The sequence below is a fragment of the Psittacula echo genome (assembly GCF_963264785.1).
Source record: "Psittacula echo genome assembly, chromosome: 1".
Lineage (NCBI taxonomy): Eukaryota > Metazoa > Chordata > Aves > Psittaciformes > Psittacidae > Psittacula > Psittacula echo.
The window spans coordinates 112,029,905-112,051,417 of NC_137735.1; the positions used below are offsets into that span (position 1 = coordinate 112,029,905).

At 39.5% G+C, this 21,513-nt stretch overlaps 1 protein-coding gene across 1 annotated transcript in view; it reads left to right on the top strand.

Annotated features, from left to right (window-relative positions):
- The window catches only part of ANO2 (anoctamin 2), a gene marked incomplete at its 3' end in the record, with an annotated part of 168,195 nt that overhangs the window by 47,415 nt on the left and 99,267 nt on the right, over window positions 1–21,513 (top strand). Inside the window, exons 9-11 of the mRNA XM_080619311.1 lie at window positions 12,407–12,541; window positions 15,051–15,211; window positions 18,869–18,951. Coding sequence (XP_080475437.1) covers window positions 12,407–12,541; window positions 15,051–15,211; window positions 18,869–18,951 — 379 coding nt within the window. The remainder of the gene's footprint in view (window positions 1–12,406; window positions 12,542–15,050; window positions 15,212–18,868; window positions 18,952–21,513) is intronic.

Genomic DNA, 21,513 nt, shown 5'->3' on the forward strand with positions numbered 1-21,513 from the left:
AGCCAGAAACTTGTATTTCTTAATGGACTGGAGTGATAGGTCCCAATCCAGTAGGTATCTTTGGAGGTGATATCAGGGTACTTTGATAGGAAATTAAGCTTGTTTTTTTAAAGTGGAGAAATGGAAGCCAGAAGTGGGAATCCACAGCTGGAAAGAAAAGAGAAAATCCTGCACAATTTTATATATATGCATATAAATATTTGTAGGCATTTAAAGGTATGTATGGCTGGGAACTGCAGGGAGTAGGAAACAGTTGCTACATTTGGGTGGTTACAGGTCTGCTTCTCTTTCCTTTAAAATTGCTCTTGACATCTTAATCACTGTAAAACGTTTAGAGTATGTCATGGTGGGGTGAAAGGAGGTCATTTTCTGACTCCTTGAGCACTGATAAGGGACTGAGACCATCCCTTGTCAGCACTATACTAGTCAATACTAGTGCATGGGGTTGTTCTTCCCCAGGTGCATGACTGCCCTTCTCTTTGTTGAACTTCATGATGTCCCTGCCAGCTCAATTCTTTAGCTTCTTGAGGTGCCTCTGAATGGCAGCATGACCCTCTGGCATATTAGCCACTCCTCCCAGTTTTGTGTCATCTGCAAACTTGCTGAGGGTACACTGTGCCCCATCATCCAGATCATTAATAGAGTCGTTAAAAGAGGGCAGTATTAGACCAGTATTGACCCCTGGGGTACACTGCTAGTCACCAGCCTCCAACAAGACTGCCACCGATCACCATGCTCTGGACTGGCCATCATCCAGTTTTCAATGCACCTCACTGTCTGCTCATTCCACCCATACATCAAAAGCAGCTCTATGAAGATCTCATGGAAGACAGTGCCAAATTCCTTATTGAAGTCCACATAGACAATACTCACTGCTCTCCTGTGATCTACGAGGTCAGTCACTTCATCATAGAAATTTATCAAGTTGACCAAGCATGATTTTCCTTTAGTGAAGCCATGCTGACTACTCTTGATGATTTTCTTAGATTTAATGTGTCGGGAAATGATTTCCAGAATTACCCACTCGTTACCTTCCCTGGAACTGAGATGAGGCAGGTAGGCCTGTAGTTCCTTAGGTCCTTCTTGCCTTTCTTGAAGATGGGGGATGACACCTGTTTTTCTCTAGTCTTTGGGTACATCTCCCAGGGGTTGGAACTAGATGATCTTGAGGTCCTTTCCAACCCTAACTATTCTATGATTCTATGTCATCATCAAGCAAAGATTATCAAGAGTGGCCTTGAAATGACATCTGCCAGCTCCCTCAGGGCTCATGTGTGCATCCCATCAGGCCTTATGGACTTTCATATGTCCAGTCTGCTTAAGTATTCCCTGACCTGATCCCCTTCCACCAAGGCTACATCTTCCTTTCTCCAACCTTTCCTCTGATCTCTGGGACCTGGGATTCCTGAAGGCCTGAAAGATAATGAACCAGAAACTCATCGTTCCTTCAACTTGCAGGATGCATTTGAATGTGTTTTTTTGCCATTTGTCACAGTCTCAGAAGTCATGAGAACTAGCAGTTTAAATTTTAATTATGCATGTTCTGTAGCTCTCTTAGTGTCTCAAAATGACAAAAGGCAAGTCTTGCTATCTCAAGGAGTGCAGTAATACTATGACTAAAAAACAATTTATTACACTTGGCTTTTAGTGGAAATTATACATCTCTTTATTAGCCACTAGGTGGAGTCTGGCAGTAGCAATGTAGTGCAAATACAAGTACTTACTGAAGCAAATACGTAATTCAGTATCTGTAGAGACTAAGTTATATTAACTTGAAAAGCAAGAGAGATATTATTATAAATCAAAGTTATTTCTGAGAAGTCAGTATTTGAGCTTCGAACTCTGTTACCCTACATGAAGAAAATTGTGCAAATCATCTTGAGAAAAATAAAGATGAGGAAAGTGATAAAATAAGAGTGACCTCATCTTTGTTCAAGGTAAAAACTTGGGGAAACACCCCATTTGCAAGTAAAGAAAAGCCAGAAAAGCTAGTGTTAAAAACATAGGAAGAAAAAGACTAGGTAATTTCTCTGACAGTCTAAAATAAAGGCAGATTCACTATATCGTATAAAATAGCTTAGTCCTAATCTGTAGGAGCTTTTAGAGTTATTATGAGAGAAAATGTCATAACTGAATGAATTAATTTCTTACATAGAGCGTCTCTTGGTATGCTGAGGTGCTTATAGAATGAAACTGTACTCCTTTCCTCATAGGCAACCTGTATTAACTTACATTAGTATTGACTGAGCCTCAGGTAGCCAGGATGCCTGCTGTGGATTTTTAATTTGCCAGGTTTGGAGGGTTACTGACATTTTGATTGCTTAAATGTACTAGAGAAAATAAAGTAAAAAAAAGTAAATAGAGACACTGAGCGTATTACCTACTCTCAGAGAAGCATAGAACATTTGCAGGCAAAGAACATTATCGACTGAATAATGTAATCAGGCATTTAATAATTTCAAGGGCTAAGGACTGCTTAAGGTTAAGGATTGCTATTGCTGTAGCTGAAGTGCTATGTATGAGAACATTATTATTTCTATAGAATCATAGAATAGTTAGGGTTGGAAAGGACCTTAAGGTCATATAGATCCAACCTCCCTGCCATGGGCAGGGACACCTCACACTAAACCATGCCACCCAAGGCTTCGTCCAACCTGGCCTTGAACACTGCCAGGGATGGAGCATTCACAACCTCCCTGGGCAACCCATTCCAGTGTCTCACCACCCTAACAGTAAAGAATTTCTTCCTTATATCCAATCTAAACTTCCCCTGTTTAAGTTTGAACCCGTTACCCCTTGTCCTGTCACTACAGTCCCTAATGAATAGTCCATCCCCAGCATCCCTGTAGGCCCCCTTCAGATACTGGAAGGCTGCTATGAGGTCTTCATGCAGCCTTCTCTTCTCCAGGCTGAACAACCCCAACTTTCTCAGCCTATCTTCATGCGAGAGGTGCTCCAGTCCCCTGATCATCCTCGTGGCCCTCCTATGGACTTGTTCCAACAGTTCCATGTCCTTTTTATGTTGAGGACACCAGAACTGCACACAATACTCCAAGTGAGGTCTCACGAGAGCAGAGTGGAGGGGCAGGATCACCTCCTTCGACCTGCTGGTCACGCTCCTTTTGATGCAGCCCAGGGTACGGTTGGCTTTCTGGGCTGCGAACACACACTGCAGCCGGCTCATGTTCATTTTCTCATCGACCAACACCCCCAAGTCCTTCTCTGCAGGGCTGCTCTGAATCTCTTCTCTGCCCAACCTGTAGCTGTGCCTGGGATTGCTCCGACCCAGGTGTTGGACCTTGCACTTGGCATGGTTAAACTTCATAAGGTTGGCATCAGGCCACCTCACAAGCATGTCGAGGTCCCTCTGGATGGCATCTCTTCCCTCCAGCATATCAACCGAACCACACAGCTTAGTGTCATCGGCAAACTCGCTGAGGGCGCACTCAATCCCACTGTCCATGTCACCGACAAAGACGTTGAACAAGACCGGTCCCAACACCGATCCCTGAGGGACACCACTCGTTACCAGTCTCCAGCCAGACATTGAGCCATTGACCACAGCTCTTTGTGTGTGGCCATCCAGCCAGTTCTTTATCCACCGAGTGGTCCACCCATCAAATTGATGTCTCCAATTTAGAGACAAGGATGTCCTGTGGGACAGTGTTGAACGCTTTGCACAAGTCCAGGTAGATGACGTCAACTGCTCTACCCCTGTCTGTGAGTTCCATAGCCCCATCATAGAAGGTCACCAAATTGGTCAGGCAGGATTTCCCCTTAGTGAAGCCATGCTGGCTGTCACCAACCACCTCCTTGTTTTTCATGTGCCTTAGCATGCCTTCCAGGAGAATCTGCTCCAAGATTTTGCCAGGCATGGAGGTGAGACTGACTGGTCTGTAATTTCCTGGTTCATCCATTTCCCCCTTCTTGAAAATGGGGGTTATATTTCCCTTTTTCCAGTCGTCGGGAACTTCACCTGACTGCCATGATTTTTCAAATAGGATGGCCAGTGTCTGAGCAACTTCATTCGCCAGCTCCTTCAGGACACGCAGATGGATTTCATCAGGTCCCATGGACTTGTGTATGTTTAGGTTTTTAAGATGGTCTCAAACCAGATCCTCTCCTACAGTGGGCCTAGGGTCTTCATTCTCACAGTCCCTGCGTCTGCCTTCCAAGACTTGGGTGGTGCAGTCAGAGCCTTTGCCAGTGAAGACCGAGGCAAAGAAGTCATTAAGAACCTCAGCCTTCTCCAAATCCAGGGTAGCCACTTCTCCCGATCGCTTCTGAAGGAGGCCTATGTTGTCCCTAGGCAGTCTTTTATTTGCTACGTACCTATAGAATCCCTTCCTGCTATCCTTAACATCCCTAGCCAAGTTTAATTCTAACTGGGCCTTAGCTTTCCTAAGCTGGTCCCTAGCTTCCCAGACAACATCTCTGTATTCCTCCCAGGCTGCCTGTCCCTGCTTCCACCTTCTATAAGCCTCTTTTTTCCTTTGAATTTTCCTGGGCAGCTTCTTATCCATCCAAGGAGGTCTCCTGGCCCTCCTGATGCACTTCCTTCTAGTTGGGATGCAACACTCCTGAGCTTGTAGCAGGTGATCCTTGAATAACCACCAACAGCCTTGGGCCCCCCTGCCCTCTAGGGCTGTGTCCCATGGAACCTTACTAAGCAGGTTCTTGAAGAGGCCAAAGTCTGCTCTCTTGAAGTCCAGGGCAGTGAGCTTGCTGCATGCTCTTCTCACTGTCCTGAGGATCTCAAATTTGACCATCTCATGGTCGCTGCATCCAAGGCTGCCCTGGAGCGTCACATTTCCAACCAGCCCTTCCCTGTTGGTGAGCACGAGGTCAAGCACGGCACCTCTCCTTGTTGGCTCCTCTATTACTTGCAGAAGGAAGTTGTCTTCCATACAATCGAGGAACCTCCTGGATTGCTTGTGCCAGGCTGTACCTTCACTCCAACAGATGTCAGGGTGGTTGAAGTCCCCCATGAGAACAAGGGCCTGTGAGCGTGAGGCTGTTCCTATCTGTCTATAGAGCACTTCATCCGCAGATTCCTCTTGATCAGGCGATCTGTAACAAATACCCACAGTAATGTCTCTCATCACTGTTCCTCTTATATTCTGGCATGTCATATTCTCTTTGTGTCTAGCTCTCTGATAAGCGATCTCTTTAACTGTGGGGATCTGGACACTTTATGAAGGCCATACACTAATCAAATAATGCTCTGTAGAAGCACTGAAGGTTTATATTCTCTCATATCGGAGAGGAGAATGCAGTTGCAGTGCTTCTGATTAACCAGCACCATGTTTCTTGCTTAGGCAATTGGAAGGTAGTCAGCCTTAATTTCTCTCTAAGTCACATTACATGTCTACTTATTATGCTTCTATTGTTCTTTGTATTACAGTCAGTAAAGAAAGGCTTTTTAATTTAATAATTCAGCACCACAAACTATGCCCATTCAGTTGTATTCTGACAATTTCCTGGAGTGGAAGCAATAAGGTTTGTTAGTCTAAAGCTCAGTGAAGCTAATCCTGGCTGTCTTTACAGGGTAAGTTTTGATCTTTTGTTATTTTAAATTGCAGTTAATACACAAATCCTGTGATTCTATTCTAGATATTTTTCTCAGGCTTTTTTAATACATTAGAAATTGAGAAATTAAATATTCCCTTTCTCCATACACATCACCTTCTCCATAAACAGTACCTTGTTATTGTGTTGATTGTACTTATTTCTGGAGCCAAGAGACTAGGGGAAAGCATAGTTCTACATTTAAAAAACTTTCTGTTCTCCAAGGTATTGCAATATTTTGACTGTTTTTTTTTTTTTTTTTGTCATATAATTGTTCACAAGTAATGTTTCACAGTGCCTTGGAAGAAAACATATCTGTAGTTGATAAAATCTGTGATTTAAGTGGGTTTGGCTCCAGATTTCATGTACCATTGGAGGACACAGCAAATATTTGTTAACTAATGTTTTCAAAGACAAACTTCAACTAAGAGGGATTAAATGGCCCCCGTAGCAGTTTGCTTCGTTCTGCTTTCAGGCAAAAAGGGTCAGATCTGTAGTTTCTCTGTTGGCCTTTGGTGAATGCTCCTAGTCAAAAGCAGTGTGGATGACTCAGTGCACTACTTGCTAGAGAAAATACAGAGTATGAAGTCTTTCACAGATATCAAAAGCCAGGCTGTGGCTTTAAACTTTTTTTCAGGTCTTACTGATCTGGTACCAACTGTTCCAAAGTGAGTGAGGGATGTGGTCACAAACATGAGTTTTAGAACTAGCTTTCTGCAGTTGGGTTTGGTTTCGAGTTCTTGTACAGGCTTATCCACTATTTTTACAAACCCTTCTAACTCACTTATAACCCTCACAAACCCACAAACACGCTCCACTGCACAGTCTTGATCTTCATCTCCAGTTTAGGGAAAACCATGTACTCTTACCTTGGACAGAGGCTCCTTTCTTTGTTTTCTGTATGCAGAAAGAGTTGACCTTTCTAATGGACTTTTTCTTTCCTGCCTCAGACTCAGCTGCACTGTAATTTAGCTGATGTTCTGTGGTTGGTTTTTTTCCTCCTCTTAAAATTTTAATGAAAAAAGATTTTCAGTCTCTTGGCAAGTTGTTCCAAGGGGTGTTGTCTTCTGCCAGGAGCCTTTCTTGGCTTCCATATTGCTCCATTTGGTGCACTTTCTTTATATCTGGATTTAGCACTGATACATTTCTTCTTGGGACTGTCTGGACAGAATATGTGCGTATACGCTGTCAGGCACAAACATGGTAGAAATCTCTAGGATCTCTGGATGCACAGCAGCCTCAGTGCTGCTGCTGAGCAGTAATTCCACCCAGGTGTCCCAGATGGTTGTAATAAATGCTTGAATCCTGCCCTGAGAAAATTTTCAAATGGAGAAAAAGAATGACAAATCCAGGAAAGCTTGTACATAGGCAACTCTACCTGGAGTGAAATTGTGGGGTATATGGAGATGTTATGTCTTATTCCTGGTTCAGTTACAGTGACTGGGGTTTTTTTTATACTTCAGCAGTCTTTCTGAAATAAATCTACAGTTTTGAGATGGAAACTTCAATTTGGTGGTAACGGTTATCTCAGAAACAGCAAAAAATACCCATGTTCTGAACTTAATACATGCTACAAATTAGTTCTATGTTTGTAAGGGTATTCATTGTTCTGCCTTTGGTTATGGTGACAAAGCCTCCTGAAGGAATTAATTGTATTCCTTTGCAACAGGTTGCTGTTTTCTCCACTGGTGTGTCACAGTCGTTAATAGGCCTACACTGTGAACTGGCTTGCTGTGCGTCAGAAAGGGAATGCATCTGAGCTGGAAGCTGGCTCTGGTAACAGAGATGTTCTGACATGATACTATCCTTTCAGAGGACTACTTGTCCTTTCCTCTGACAGTTGAAACACCGTAATTGTGCCCAAAATCTGTGTGAATATGCTTATTTTGAAGGCAGAAGTAATATATGTGACTTATTTGACCATTTGCACAGGGGAAAGCCTACCCAATAAGTAGCTGTATATCAGTTTGGTTTTGCATAGAAACTATTCCACCACTAAAAGTGTGATGGAATGAATTGTGGCAAACATGAAAAATCAGCTGGCCTAGAATGGGGTATGGAAATTCAAAAACTGAAAAGTTTTGGACAGATTTCCTAGTTAGGTGACTCAATATCCACAGTGTCTTTTCCTTGCTTTTTTAACTTTCTTCCTGAGCAACTCCAGAGTTCTTTCCAATGTGTGTCATACACCACATGCTTTATTCACATTCCAGGTATCCCACATTTATTTTCAAAGAGTCAAAAACTAAGGAGTTTTTTAGTTCTCTCTTTCTCCCCCCTTCCACAAATCTTAGTCTATTTATAAATTACACAACTTGGCATGGAAGCACTGCGACCAGCGTGCAAGCATGGCATTTAATTATCAGTTATTTCTTTTGATGTTGGTTTGGCAACCAGACAGAGAGAAGTGCATTGCAGATGTCTGGTTCAAGTGTTATATGAGTGAAACAGAGGGAACTGAGTAAACATTTTCACTGTGTCCTTCTCAATGCTTCTTATTCTAACTCTGCTATGAGAGGGAATACACTTCCTGTAGGTGGTTGTTGTATTTTTTAATGCTGTTTCTGATCACTTGCTTGAAGTACAACTTTTGTTCAGCTTCTGAAGGAGTTATGAATGATTTGGCTGAATCCTTAAATACATGATTCTTACTCTAAAGAACTTAGTGCTTGGTAGGTGGCCATTTTATCAGTGTTCAAAAAATCTTCCAAAGTGAAAGGCATGAAATTTTGCCTTGTACTGTAACAACATACAGAGCAAAATGCTTGGCAGCTGCTTCTGATAGGAGCACTGCATGTTCACTCTCAAAACCATTTACCCCTTGCTTTGGATGAGAACTGCTGTTCTCATTGTGTATGTATTTACAGAGGGACATTTCTCTACCTTAGAATACAGCTGATGTGGAAATAAAGCTCATGCAACACAGAGGGCATACTTTTTTTTTTTTTTGTGACACTCTGTAGTGGGCCATCCATGACCATACTTTGGAAAGGATTAGTCCTTAACTTTGTCTGGATAGATGTGAACTTGATGTGAACTAGCTACTGAGGTAAGGCAAAACCTTCATCTGATACTCCCTTTTCTTCTATGGCAGCATAAATCATTAATAATTCCTTGAGGATAATAAAGTAAGACTGGTTTTATCCCAACATAAATGAGGGAAAATGGTAAGATCTTGGTGTAAAATTTGTAAAAACTCCTTTCTTTGGTGTACATCTTACTCTACCCTTAAAGAAAACACTTTCTTACCTTCATTCACTGCAGTCATTCTATTTCTATAGAACTTCTATTTCTATATTCTATAAATCATGGCAGTCAGGTGAAGTTCCCAGTGACTGGAAAAAGGGAAATATAGCCCCATTTTCAAGAAGGGGAAAATGGATGAACCAGGAAATTACAGACCAGTCAGTCTCACCTCCGTATCTGGCAAAATCTTGGAGCAGATTCTCCTGGAAGGCATGCTAAGGCACACGAAAAACAAGGAAGTTCTTGGTGACAGCCAGCATGGCTTCACTAAGGGGAAATCCTGCCTGACCAATTTGGTGACCTTCTATGATGGGGTTACGAAACTGATGGACAGGGGCAGAGCAGTTGACGTCATCTACCTGGACTTGTGCAAAGCCTTTGACACTGTCCCACACAACATCCTTGTCTCTAAATTGGAGAGACATCAATTTGATGGGTGGACCACTCAGTGGATAAAGAACTGGCTGGATGGCTGCACAGAAAGAGCTGTGCTCAATGGCTCAATGTCCGGCTGGAGACCGGTAACGAGTGGTGACCCTCAGGGATCGGTGTTGGGACCGGTCTTGTTCAACATCTTTGTGGATGACATGGACAGTGGGATTGAGTGCACCCTCAGCGAGTTTGCCGATGACACCAAGCTGTGTGGTTCGGTTGATATGCTGGAGGGAAGGGATGCCATCCAGAGGGACCTCGACACGCTTGTGAGGTGGGCTGATGCCAACCTTATGAAGTTTAACCACGCCAAGTGCAAGGTCCTACACCTGGGTCGGAGCAATCCCAGGCACAGCTACAGGTTGGGCAGAGAAGAGATTCAGGGCAGCCCTGCAGAGAAGGACTTGGGGGTGTTGGTCGATGAGAAAATGAACATGAGCCGGCTGCAGTGTGTGCTCGCAGCCCAGAAAGCCAACCGTACCCTGGGCTGCATCAAAAGGAGCGTGACCAGCAGGTCAAAGGAGGTGATCCTGCCCCTCTACTCTGCTCTCGTGAGACCTCACTTGGAGTATTGTGTGCAGTTCTGGTGTCCTCAACATAAAAAGGACATGGAACTGTTGGAACAAGTCCAGAGGAGGGCCATGAGGATGATCAGGGGACTGGAGCACCTCTCGCATGAAGATAGGCTGAGAAAGTTGGGGTTGTTCAGCCTGGAGAAGAGAAGGCTGCATGAAGACCTCATAGCAGCCTTCCAGTATCTGAAGGGGGCCTACAGGGATGCTGGGGATGGACTATTCATTAGGGACTGTAGTGACAGGACAAGGGGTAACGGGTTCAAACTTAAACAGGGGAAGTTTAGATTGGATATAAGGAAGAAATTCTTTACTGTTAGGGTGGTGAGGCACTGGAATGGGTTGCCCAGGGAGGTTGTGAATGCTCCATCCCTGGCGGTGTTCAAGGCCAGGTTGGACGAAGCCTTGGGTGGCATGGTTTAGTGTGAGGTGTCCCTGCCCATGGCAGGGAGGTTGGACCTAGATGACCTTAAGGTCCTTTCCAACCCTAACTATTCTATGATTCTATGATTCTATTTTCTTTTCCTTTTTGTGTGCAAATATTTAGGGCTAGTATGTTCACATTTGAGAAAACTTATAATTTTGCTTTTTAAGTGAAATAGCACTGCAATTTGCTAACATGAGACTATTGAGTAGGGGTGGAATGCTTTCAAACCTTGTGAAAATATGGCAGTGCAACTTTCTTAAGAGATTTTAGAAGGGTGCTACAGTGAAAGCCACTTTGTGGTATTAAAGTCTGAGGCCAAAATTTCTGTGTGTAGATGTTGTTACAGGTTGTCACAGGTGTCTACAGAGGCTTGACTCCTATTCAGAGCAATAGGAGATCAATTATTGGGATATATCAAAAATGGAACATATCCTCGTTCTGTTTTTCTGGCTTGGTAACTCAGATAGACTTATCATGCCTTCAAACAACACCATTGTTCCTCCTTAGATTATTTCTCTTTCTGGCACATTGGTGGACTGAGTTTGGGCACAGAAGTCTTAATTATTTTTCTTTTTAAAACAGTTAAACCACAGAACATTGTTCAGTTTTCTTCTTTGCAACTGCTTTTTATCCGTCCTGCCAGGACATTGTTGAGTTCCTCTCACTTTCTCTTGGCATGGATGCAAAGGGTAACCCTTTCTTTATAGGTTGCAGATTACATTTACCACTGGAAGGCTTAAAAATTCTAGCGGAAGCCTCATGAACCATAAGCTTCAACTTCATGGACCCTGGTCAGCTGCTCTTTACTGTAATGTTTCTGGCTTCTGATTCACTCTAATTCACTTTCTTTGGTAGTTTGTATCCTTTTGTCAAAAAAATAGCTTAGAATTATTGTTATATATGTATATGTAATATAATTATTATGAATTATTTTCATGTCTGCTTTGACCTATTTGGAACACATTACTAGGTATGCATGTTGCCCAACTCTACAAATAAGGAAGCAGTAAGAAGATAATAATTCCCCTCTCCTTCTTGTTCCATGTTTTTGCAATGTGGCCAGTGATGTTTGCATTACTGGCAAATGCAAGGTGTGTCACTTCCCAATCAGCAGGAAACTGGAGAGCAAATACCTCTGCCCTGTGCTGCTTCAAGGCCGTTGCTGTTATATGTTGACTCTTTCTTTCTGCCACCATAGTGTGAATGTATGTCTTCCTTATTCAAATGCAATGAATGCTCTCTGTTATAGCTATGTTCCATCTAGCACTCCTCCATATTATTTTCTGGGTTGCATATGTTTCTATCTGTGTTGCTTTTTATCTAAATTTAGTTTCATTTTAGAGACGGTGAGTTTTTGAGCTCTCTGAAGCTCTTGGTGTTTTGCAATATTTGTAATAACTCCGAACACTACTTTGGAATGATCAGCGAGTTTCATCTATGTTTAGTTTACTTTTTGCAGTGTGATTCATGAAGATGTTGGGCTGAGTACTAACACAAATTTATCAACATCTACAATAAACTGTTCCTCAGAGAAGAAACTGAGTTGATTTTTTTTCAAACCAGCTGTCCAGAGACTTTATTTTTAAGAAATACTGTTTCTGAAAAGCCGGTGCTTAGTGTGCAAGTAAACCTTCCTTCTTTAACAGGAAATTGAGGTTGCTAGTCTTTTAAGATACCAAAGGATGTTGTCAGTATGTTCCCATAGATGTAATTTCCATGACTCTTACCAATTGAGTCCAGAACTACAGAGGCAAAGAATGATGGCATATCTAAATACTCTTCTGAGGAGACAAATCCTTTCCAATGTTTTCAGCTAAACCTTTGGTTGAAATTCTGCTACTCTTGATGGAAATGAGGGATAATTCACTGACTTCACTTAAGAGATGCAATAGCTGCCGTCCTCGTGAAGCAGATATTAAGTATGTATTACAGTGATACAGGACTCTCTTTAATTTCTCAGAATGGAGAACCCCAAACTACCTGAGTCACCCCCTTCATTTGATGGTATTGACTTCAAGATACTTAAAGTTTTCATCCATGTCTAATGTATTTGGACTTTCAGTGAGTGTTCAGAAGCTGTAAAACACATGTGAAAATTATACAATTATATCCTTGACATGTGATTTTTTTTTTTTTTTGGTCTCTTTGTTTTTTTTTCCAGAAAGTATTTTGGAGAAAAGATAGGACTTTATTTTGCATGGCTGGGTTTATATACAGAATTCCTCATTCCATCTTCAGTAGTCGGGATTATTGTATTCCTTTATGGATGTATAACCATTGAGGGTGACATTCCTAGGTAAGCTTCTCCGTGATCAATAATCTGTTACTTGAAAATTACAAGACTGTGTTTTTTTTTCTTAACCGTTAATGTGAATAATTGCTTCTAACAATTATGAGGTGATGTATCGTTACAGGGGGTGATGTATCATTAACAACTCTGGGAGCATTAGAAATACACATGCATTAGATAGATAAGACATTTGAATGGCACACATTTATTTGGCTGTTTGGTGTTGCAGCTACTAAAAAAGACATTTTCAATCTGTCTACTGCATTATTGTAAGTTCTTTTTTAAGAAGTCCATTTGCATTTTTTTTAATATCTCCATGCTGACCCAGAAAGACATTGTGCAGAACTCATGGAAGTTAATACAAATACATTGGCTGGATTACTTTGTTCTTAGTAAAATCAGACTATTTGCAAAAGTGAGATGAACAAAAGTTAGCAGATTTAGCATATTTGGTATCCACAGTATTCTCCTTGACAGTTACAAAAAGTTATTGATTCCTGTGCTGTCTCCTGAGGATGTTATATGCTAAACAAAACTTGCCAAATTGACACTGTGATGTTAATGCTATTAATGCTAATTACAATGCATTAAAATGCGATTTAATGATGGTTAATATAGGAATAATCATAATCACAGTCTGCTTCTCAGTGAGAAAAACCCAATAATTCCTCAGTTGTCTGTGTCTGACTTCTGGCAGAGACAGGGTACTAGATTGCTAGTTCTGCTGGTCACACTTGCTGTGGCAGTTCCTGCGTTCTCTCAAATGAGTTGGCAACTTTTAAAGTTAAAATTGGCAACTTATTGCAGTAAGACATTATTACTGATAGGTAAATGAGTAACAACACATCTTAGTCAGGGTTTGTTTTTCTTTAGCTTGAACTCAATGAGTCTTGATGGGCTGTGGGAAAGCTTGTGCTAACATTTAAACTTAAGTGAGATTTATGGCTAAGATGTATCTGCAGCACCCTCTACTGCCTTTTGAAATAGAAGAGAGCATTACTTTAATGATAGGATAGCTGGAAATAGCTGTATGCCTTTCAAATGATATAATATTAAACATACTGATACTACAGTTTGAATAGTTATTTTTTTCATTTGATGTCATAGAAGAATGCTATTTAATGATGGCAAATATAAGAACAATCATAATCATAATATGCTATCAATGAAGCGATATTGTAAGTATTTCCTTCGCTTACAGTCCTGGCAAGGATTCTTGAGCTTTGTACTACTCAGTTCATCTGAATAAGACTGTGCAGCTACAAAGGTCTTCCATGTACACACCTTATGAAAAACCTGGAAAGCATACTCAGCAGTGTCAAGCAGGCTTATTTAAGAGATAGTGATAACGATTTTTTAATTATTTTTAGAAACTGAGTAAATATAGAGCAAATAAGACTAAGAATTAAAATAACAACCTTAAAGATTTTAAAATCTGTAAGAATCTCTTATCTAACATTTTCCAGAGGACAGCAGAACAAATATTGTAAACTGAGGGAAAGTAAATACAACTTAATATCAGAATATATGAAGCAGAAATGGAATATTTCTAGTTTTTATAAGATTTACTGCTGGGGGAGGGGATTTTTCCCTTTTTTTTTTTTTTAATTTCTGAAAATTAGGTTAGCACTCTGTACTAGAAAAACAAGGAGCTATGGAGACCAAGAATACCACATCCATATTCAGTATTCAAAGTTGAGAATCTTAAAATGTAAAGGTGTCTGATTTCTTGAAGCCACTGTACACATAATATCTGAACACCCTTAAAACACACTAGTATGACTGCCTAAAATATCTCCTCACACTTGAAGAATTTAGCCAAAACCTAGTGGTAAAGGTAAGAATTGGAGTTAAAGACCTATGCTGGAAAAACTACCATTGCTTTTATAAATACCTCACATATAAAATGCAGGGCAGAGGTGAATCTCAAAGTAAATGTTGTGAAATATAACATCCCTGCTAAGAATGAGGTACTTGGCAGGTCTAAGTCTTTCAAATTCAGTACACATATATCAATTTACACCAAAACCTAGCATATCTTACAAATTGTGTTGCAGATGTGTTCTATCTGTGACACAGACCAACCAACATGACTGGGTACTCGTTCTAGCTTTTATGCGGACTCACGTGACCAGTCCTGATACACAAAGTAGCATGGTATTTACCATGGATTTTTGTGCCAACATGTTAGAAATGTGTGTTTTGTCAATGGCACAGAATTTTGTTTACTGTGGTTAACCTCAGTCTTTAGCGAAGCAGTCTTCTCCAGTTCACTAATACAGTGTAGTGATTAGATTGGTTGCTGTGTTGCATTGGTTTTCTGCTGGTAAATTGCCTATAAGTATTTCAATATTCTAGTGCTTTTGAAGAAAAATACAGCTTCTTTCTCTACAAGTGCAAGCTGCATATTTTGCAAAGAGCTTGTAGCAGCTATGGTGTGCTGCTTGATATCATTACTGTATATCCCCCTTTTCTGAGACATAATACTCAGAATTTGTGCACTTGTCATTCATAGCAAAGAAATGTGCGACCAGCGCAATGCCTTCACCATGTGCCCCCTGTGCGAAAAGTTCTGTGATTATTGGAACCTCAGCTCTGCTTGTGCTACTGCTCGAGCCAGCCATTTGTTTGACAACCCGGCCACAGTCTTCTTCTCCATCTTTATGGCTCTTTGGGGTGAGTATTTCTTTGCATGTTAACAGAGTCATTCTGACTCCTGTCAGAAGTGAAAGCCGTGATGCACAGTAGTAGAACAAATAGTAGCCTTACATATAATGAAGTGCTATTAGATTAAATGTGATATCTATAGCTTTATGAAACTGATAAGCCTCAGAAGGCCACGTGGGGCTGTCAGTGTTGAGACTGGAGAAAGCAATATTACAAGGCTTTCCGCTGTCAACAGCAAGCTTGGAAATAAATGGAAAGGAGTTGGGTAGTTCAGGGAACTAAAATGTGTTCTTTCTCTCTCTACAGGCTTGTTTAATGGCACTTTTAATCTTTCTTTGCCATGTTTTTTCTTCATTTTTCTTGACAAGCTGCTTTAATATCTTTGCATTTGTGGCCAGAATGCATTCGGGGATCGATATGGTTGAGGCAGCTGAAAGGGTTTAATTTAAGCACAGAATGCACTTCCATGTGGGACAACTTAGTCACATAATTTTATGAAAACTTTGTAGGATTCCAAGAACAATGAGACTATTATTGTTTTAATTATAATATGTTCTAAAGTATTCCATTTAAAGAAACTTGGTTTTCTTCAATGGCAAATATACCCTGTCTCACTGAGGATATCAAAACACTTCATAAACACTAATGAGTGTATTGTAATATTATTCTTATTGTTCTGGCCTGCCCTCAAAAGTGCTTGTGTGTATTGTTGCTGGTGTTATGCCCCCATTCACTCTAGATCTATCATCTTGTTTATTCTGAAAGTTAAAGGTGTTATTGCTACTTTAAAATGATTTTTATTTCCCTATTCATTGTTCACAAAATGAAATTTTCATTCTTCATTTGAAATTGAGCAAATATATTATTGTATCATAGCCATTGCTCAGCAATCACTGTTATACTTTGCATTGAAAAATATATGCATTGAAATTCATATACTTTGAAATTTTGCAGCTTGTTTTAGAAATAACTAATTGTTAGCTTGGTTTTGGGTATGGATAGCAAAGGCTTTTAAGAAAGTTGCAGAGAGAACAGAACAGAACATAGAAAGAAGAGGCTTTTGCTTACCAGTTCCTGGAAACCCTTCAGCAGGAGTTAGAAAATATATGCATGCTATGACTGAGAGAAATGGCAAAAGATAATGAAATTATAGACTCTCACAATGACTTATTTTCCTACTTCAGATTGCTGCCAATTACAGAGTAAACTGGCAGAAAAGGTTTATCAGTTTACCTGCTGCCGTGAAGCATGCAATACACTGCATTGTCCAAATTTCAACGTAGCTGTTTGGACAGCGTGTGTGTGAATGACAATTCATGTACTCTTTCATAAGCAAATAATGTTTTCCTGACAGAGAATCTGTACTGTAAACTTGCATCCATGCAAATGATCATTTCCATGCAGCCTCATCCAAAACACTTGTATTTTATTATCAGCAATGCAACGTGCAAAGCAAAATGTTGATATATCATTGCACTAAAATTAAATAGTAGAATCTGTCAAGTAACAGAATGGAACAAAAAGATCTATATGCATTCCTTTTAAAAGAAAGCATGAAAGAAAAACAAAATTCTTTCTGAGATGTAGTCTCACTCCAAAAAATATTTTCCATAGATTGAAAAAGTCTTCTTGGGACCATGATAACTGAGCTTGTCAGTGCAAGAAAATACAGCCGTCATACACAAAAAGCAGCAAAGAGAAACCAAGTATCCTTCACTAACTCTGCCCAGCTTGCCTATTAAGTATTAAATTACACCAAGTTTGTTTCTTTACTACTAGGAGACTATACTGGTTATATCTAGACCTCATTCTGCTGAATAACAGATCTCATTCACGTACCTAATCATCTTGCCTTAGTATCTTGAGTAAATGTCTATTTCTACATTGAGTAAATGTTGCCTGAATGCTTTGTTGTAGGCTATAGTATAGTGATGTGGAATATGGCATGTTTCATGACTTAGACTTGTGTACTTAGAAGAGTAAAGTATGTTAATTTGAGCTGGCTTCATTTGTGATGTTGGGCACAAGGCGGCTTTCATCCTGCTTGCCTTCTCCCATTCTGTTAAAGGCAGATGACACTATATGTATCTTAAAAGGAATCATGCTTCCACTAGCTGATCTTGATGCCTCATAAATTATCTTTGTGATTCCAGCAATATTGTTTGCAAATGACCATATTCACAAACTACAGAGTAATGCCTGGCTAATGGTGCTTAATGTCACTGGTGTGCTGGGAAGCTGAATTTTAGCTATCAATCAAATGCATTTATTAGAAGAACGGCTGAATATAATGGAACCGTTTTTCTGCTAGTGTAAGTCAGTGCGATCTTGCTGATTTCAGAACAGCTACTGCATCTAGCCAAATAAGTTCTTAAATAGCTAAATGTGGAACTGACTTTCTGAATAACAGAAAAAGTGGAATGAGTAATAGCATCGTATAAAATAACCAAATGTTTTTGTGTTTAGGATATCTAAAAATTCTTGTGTTTTCAGAATATGCTAAATATAGCTTTTTTATGTCCTCTCCTCTGTAAGGAAGGAGCAGAGACTTAATTGCTTGATGTCTGGATTCAGTGTTCTTCCAGTCATGTGTTTAAGCGATATTTATTTCTTGCATTATAGGAGGATATCTGTGCAGAAAATATTGGCAGCTAACTGTAGAAATAGACTCTGTCTTGTAAGAGTCAGGTGATTTTAATAGTAGTCTAACTTTCCCCAGTGTTATCTTACATCTTACACCAAGTGTAGATGCAGTCAAAGGAAGCTGGATCTCATTCTACACTTTTGTGTGTCTTGTAGAACTATATACAAAATGATCAAAATTCTATTAACACTGATATGATCTAACAAGATTTTTACAATCCCTTTTTCGCCAACTGAAAAGGTGAAGTGAAGCGTAAGAAAAATATGTTTATAGATATAACTTTTATAAGTATAGTGGGTGGTTTTGGTTGGTATATATACTGGTTTAGTATTGATATAGTCATCTGAAAATAGGTGTCCACAAGTCAAAAGTAAGAAATGCTATTTCTAATAAATCTGTAAGCTGATAAATCATGAGCAGCTAGGCAAAGGGCTATCTGGAAGGCAATTATGAAAGGAAAATTGGGAGACTGTAAATATGAGATGACAGTGCAACATTTTTACCTTCATACGAATGAAAAAGAAAAAGTAGGAGATTGAACTACTAGCCAGTCCCTTAGAACAAAATCACTCTGTCTATGCAGGAGAAAAACACTCAACTGTACCACTATAATATATTTCAAAAGAACAGTTTTTTTCTACATGTTACTGAGGGTCTTAGTTTACATGTAGGTGTCAATGATTTATTTCAGGCTACACCTACCTTCTTCATGGGGTGGATATCAATAGATATGGGGTCAGTTCCATTCTCTGACAAGAATTTACTGGTACCTTTGGGCAATCCATATTGTATCTTTCTGTGTTTTATTTGTAAAAAGACAGTATTGCTTCCAAGATTTTCTTGTATTCTTTCTTTAAAATTGGGCCTGATGCTGTTTCTTATTGCTTATTTATAAGGGGCTGAGCATAATGGGGTTCAAATATCATATTGAATTTATTGAATATAGCAAATATTCAAATATAAGTAACACCATACTGCATTTGATTTATAATTTTAGTTTAGTTTTGTTTTGTTTTTTAAAGCTACTATGTTCCTTGAACAATGGAAACGTTTGCAGATGAGATTGAGTTACTTCTGGGACCTAACTGGACTGGAGGAAGAAGAAGTAAGTTTCCTCTCCCCATACTGATTTACTGTATAAATTATTCTATATCTGAATATATGCATTAATATTTAGATTTATCATGAGTGTTCTCCAGCTTAGTGCAGTTCATACCTAGGTTTTTTCCTAAATTACTAGAATTTATACAGTTTTGAGTACCAATATATCATTAAAAAAATCACCACCTATATCTTACTAGTCAGCACTCTAATTTTAATAATCAATGTTGAAAAGGGCTATATGATAACAGTAGATCATTCTTTGCTAAGAATGCTCATATGCTGTTGCACAGAAGGCAGCAACAGAATGCTACAGAATAAATTCTTCCTCATATAGATGCTACTTCATTATGTATAACAAAAATTCTCTGTGATGATGACTGTGTCAAGGTAACATAAATAATATTTGCATCCAGGTCTATGCTGCATCTATGATGCCTTAGGCCCAAGATCCTGAGCTCTAGGTTCTCACCCATACAGCTGTTGCAAACAACAGATGGAGTTAGTTTCTCGAGAAAAATTTTTAAGTGCTTTGCAATGAGCCCATGGGGCTTCTAGCTGTACCTGAGTTGACCAAAATGTGAGACATACTTGTTTATTAGCATTTACAATGTCTTTATATTTGTTTTTAGTTCTGCCATAAATATCATAATAAGAACAGGTAGACTTTGGACCTTCCATTACATATCCCCTAACAATAGATGTAGCTCTAAAAGAGGGTCATATTCAGTAATTCAGAATTGCAGCAAATAAATTCTCTTTTATCGTTAATGGTGAGCTAAACACCTGTATGGAACAATTCAGTGTGCCTTGCTCTCTTCATCGACTTACTAAAATGTGGTCAGGAAGTTGAGTTGTTGGCCTTCCTTGGTTTTCTGGGAAGATTCATACCCTTTTCTTCATGTTCCAGTGCAGTTCCTTAAACAACAGACCACATAAAAGCCTCCAGTCCTGCTACTTGAGCTCAGTTCAAACAGAATGTACAGTGCAAATAACCTTAAAAAAAAAAAAGTAAGCTGACATCCTGAACTCCATGATGTAGCATGGTGATGAAGTAATTCCACATTTGCTTATTCCTCAGATAAGAATCACTGGATAAAATGAAAAAAATAATCCTGAGAACAGAAAGCAGAATCCAGTATTTCTCTTATTTCATCACTTTGCCATAACACAGCCTTTAGCAATGTCTTTACTGTAAGGGAGACCTCCTTCACTGATGACTTGACTACAACCTCCTTCATTTTGCCTCTGGTTTCTCAGCTTTTTACTGCTGTCTAACCAGTTATGACATGGGTGATGCTCACAGTATAAACCAGTACCCACAGCTTATAAGCTGTCAGGGAAACCAAGTGCATCAGCACGTAAGGAGTTACTGCTTGTCCTATATGGAATGGCATACTGCCCCCTGGGAGAACAGAAATTTTGTAGTAATTGCAGTATAGGCTGAAAGGCTGGAGAACAAACTCTTGCTCTGCAGCATACTTGATGAACCCAACAGATTTTATTGAATTTCAAGTTCATCGCTTGCAGAACAAAATCCTAAAGTTTAGCACGATATTTGCAAAGTTTTGTGAAATAATCTATGGAGTTGTGAGGTTCTGTGATGAAGAGTTCTGAACTGGCAAGAGTTTGTGGGGAGGAACTTTGGAATCAGCAAGAATCCTTTGTTTATGACAAGTGAAGGAGTGCCAGAGACATCTCAGCACAAGCTGAAAGATTAAGAATGTAGTATAAAAATAAGGCTGGAATGAACCTTGAGGGGCCATCCCTTGGGCATGGTAGGATCAACTCTACTTAAATCATTATGGAAAGATGTTTGTCTAATTTGTTCTTAAATAAATCCATCAGTGGAGATTTCACTTCCTCCCTAGGCAATCTGTTCTAATACTTCTCTATCTTTACTGCTAACAAGCTTTTCTTAGTGTCTTAAATCTCCTTGCTAAACGTTCATTGTTTTTCTTGTTCTTTCTTTCAAAGGTAGAGTTGACCTCTGTCCTCTTTTCAGCAAATCTAACACAATATTGCATTTCTCTGTCTTTTTTTTTAATATGAACTAGCTTCTGCTTTTTCAGTCTTTGCTCTTAAACTGTTTTCTAGTTGTTTGTTTATTCTTGTTTCTTTCTGGATGTTTTTCTTGAATGTAGTGCTCAAAATGGATGTGTCTTTTGACCTGACATCTTAAGCAAAAAGCCATGCTCTATATCATCTTCTGTCAGCTCTTGGTACTTCAGGAGTACCAAGGTGCAAAAGTTAGATTAGGTTTTATTCAGTTTGTATACATTAGATTAATAAATATGAGGATAAGTTTGTAAGACAGACATTGGCACTACGCTTCAGTGGTGGTAAAGTCTTTCCAAGTGTAGAAAATTATGGTGGAAAATGGAAAATTTTGTCTAATTAGGTTAGGCCAAAAGGAACTGGAAGTGGAATGCACAGGATCACTTAACAGAAAGCAAGAAGAAAGGGACAAGAAAGAAATTGAGAAGGCTTAACAGTTTTAAGGCTAGATGGTGTTAAGTTACTTATTTTTATAATTTTGTTTAGAAAGAAAAGTTATGGAACCAAA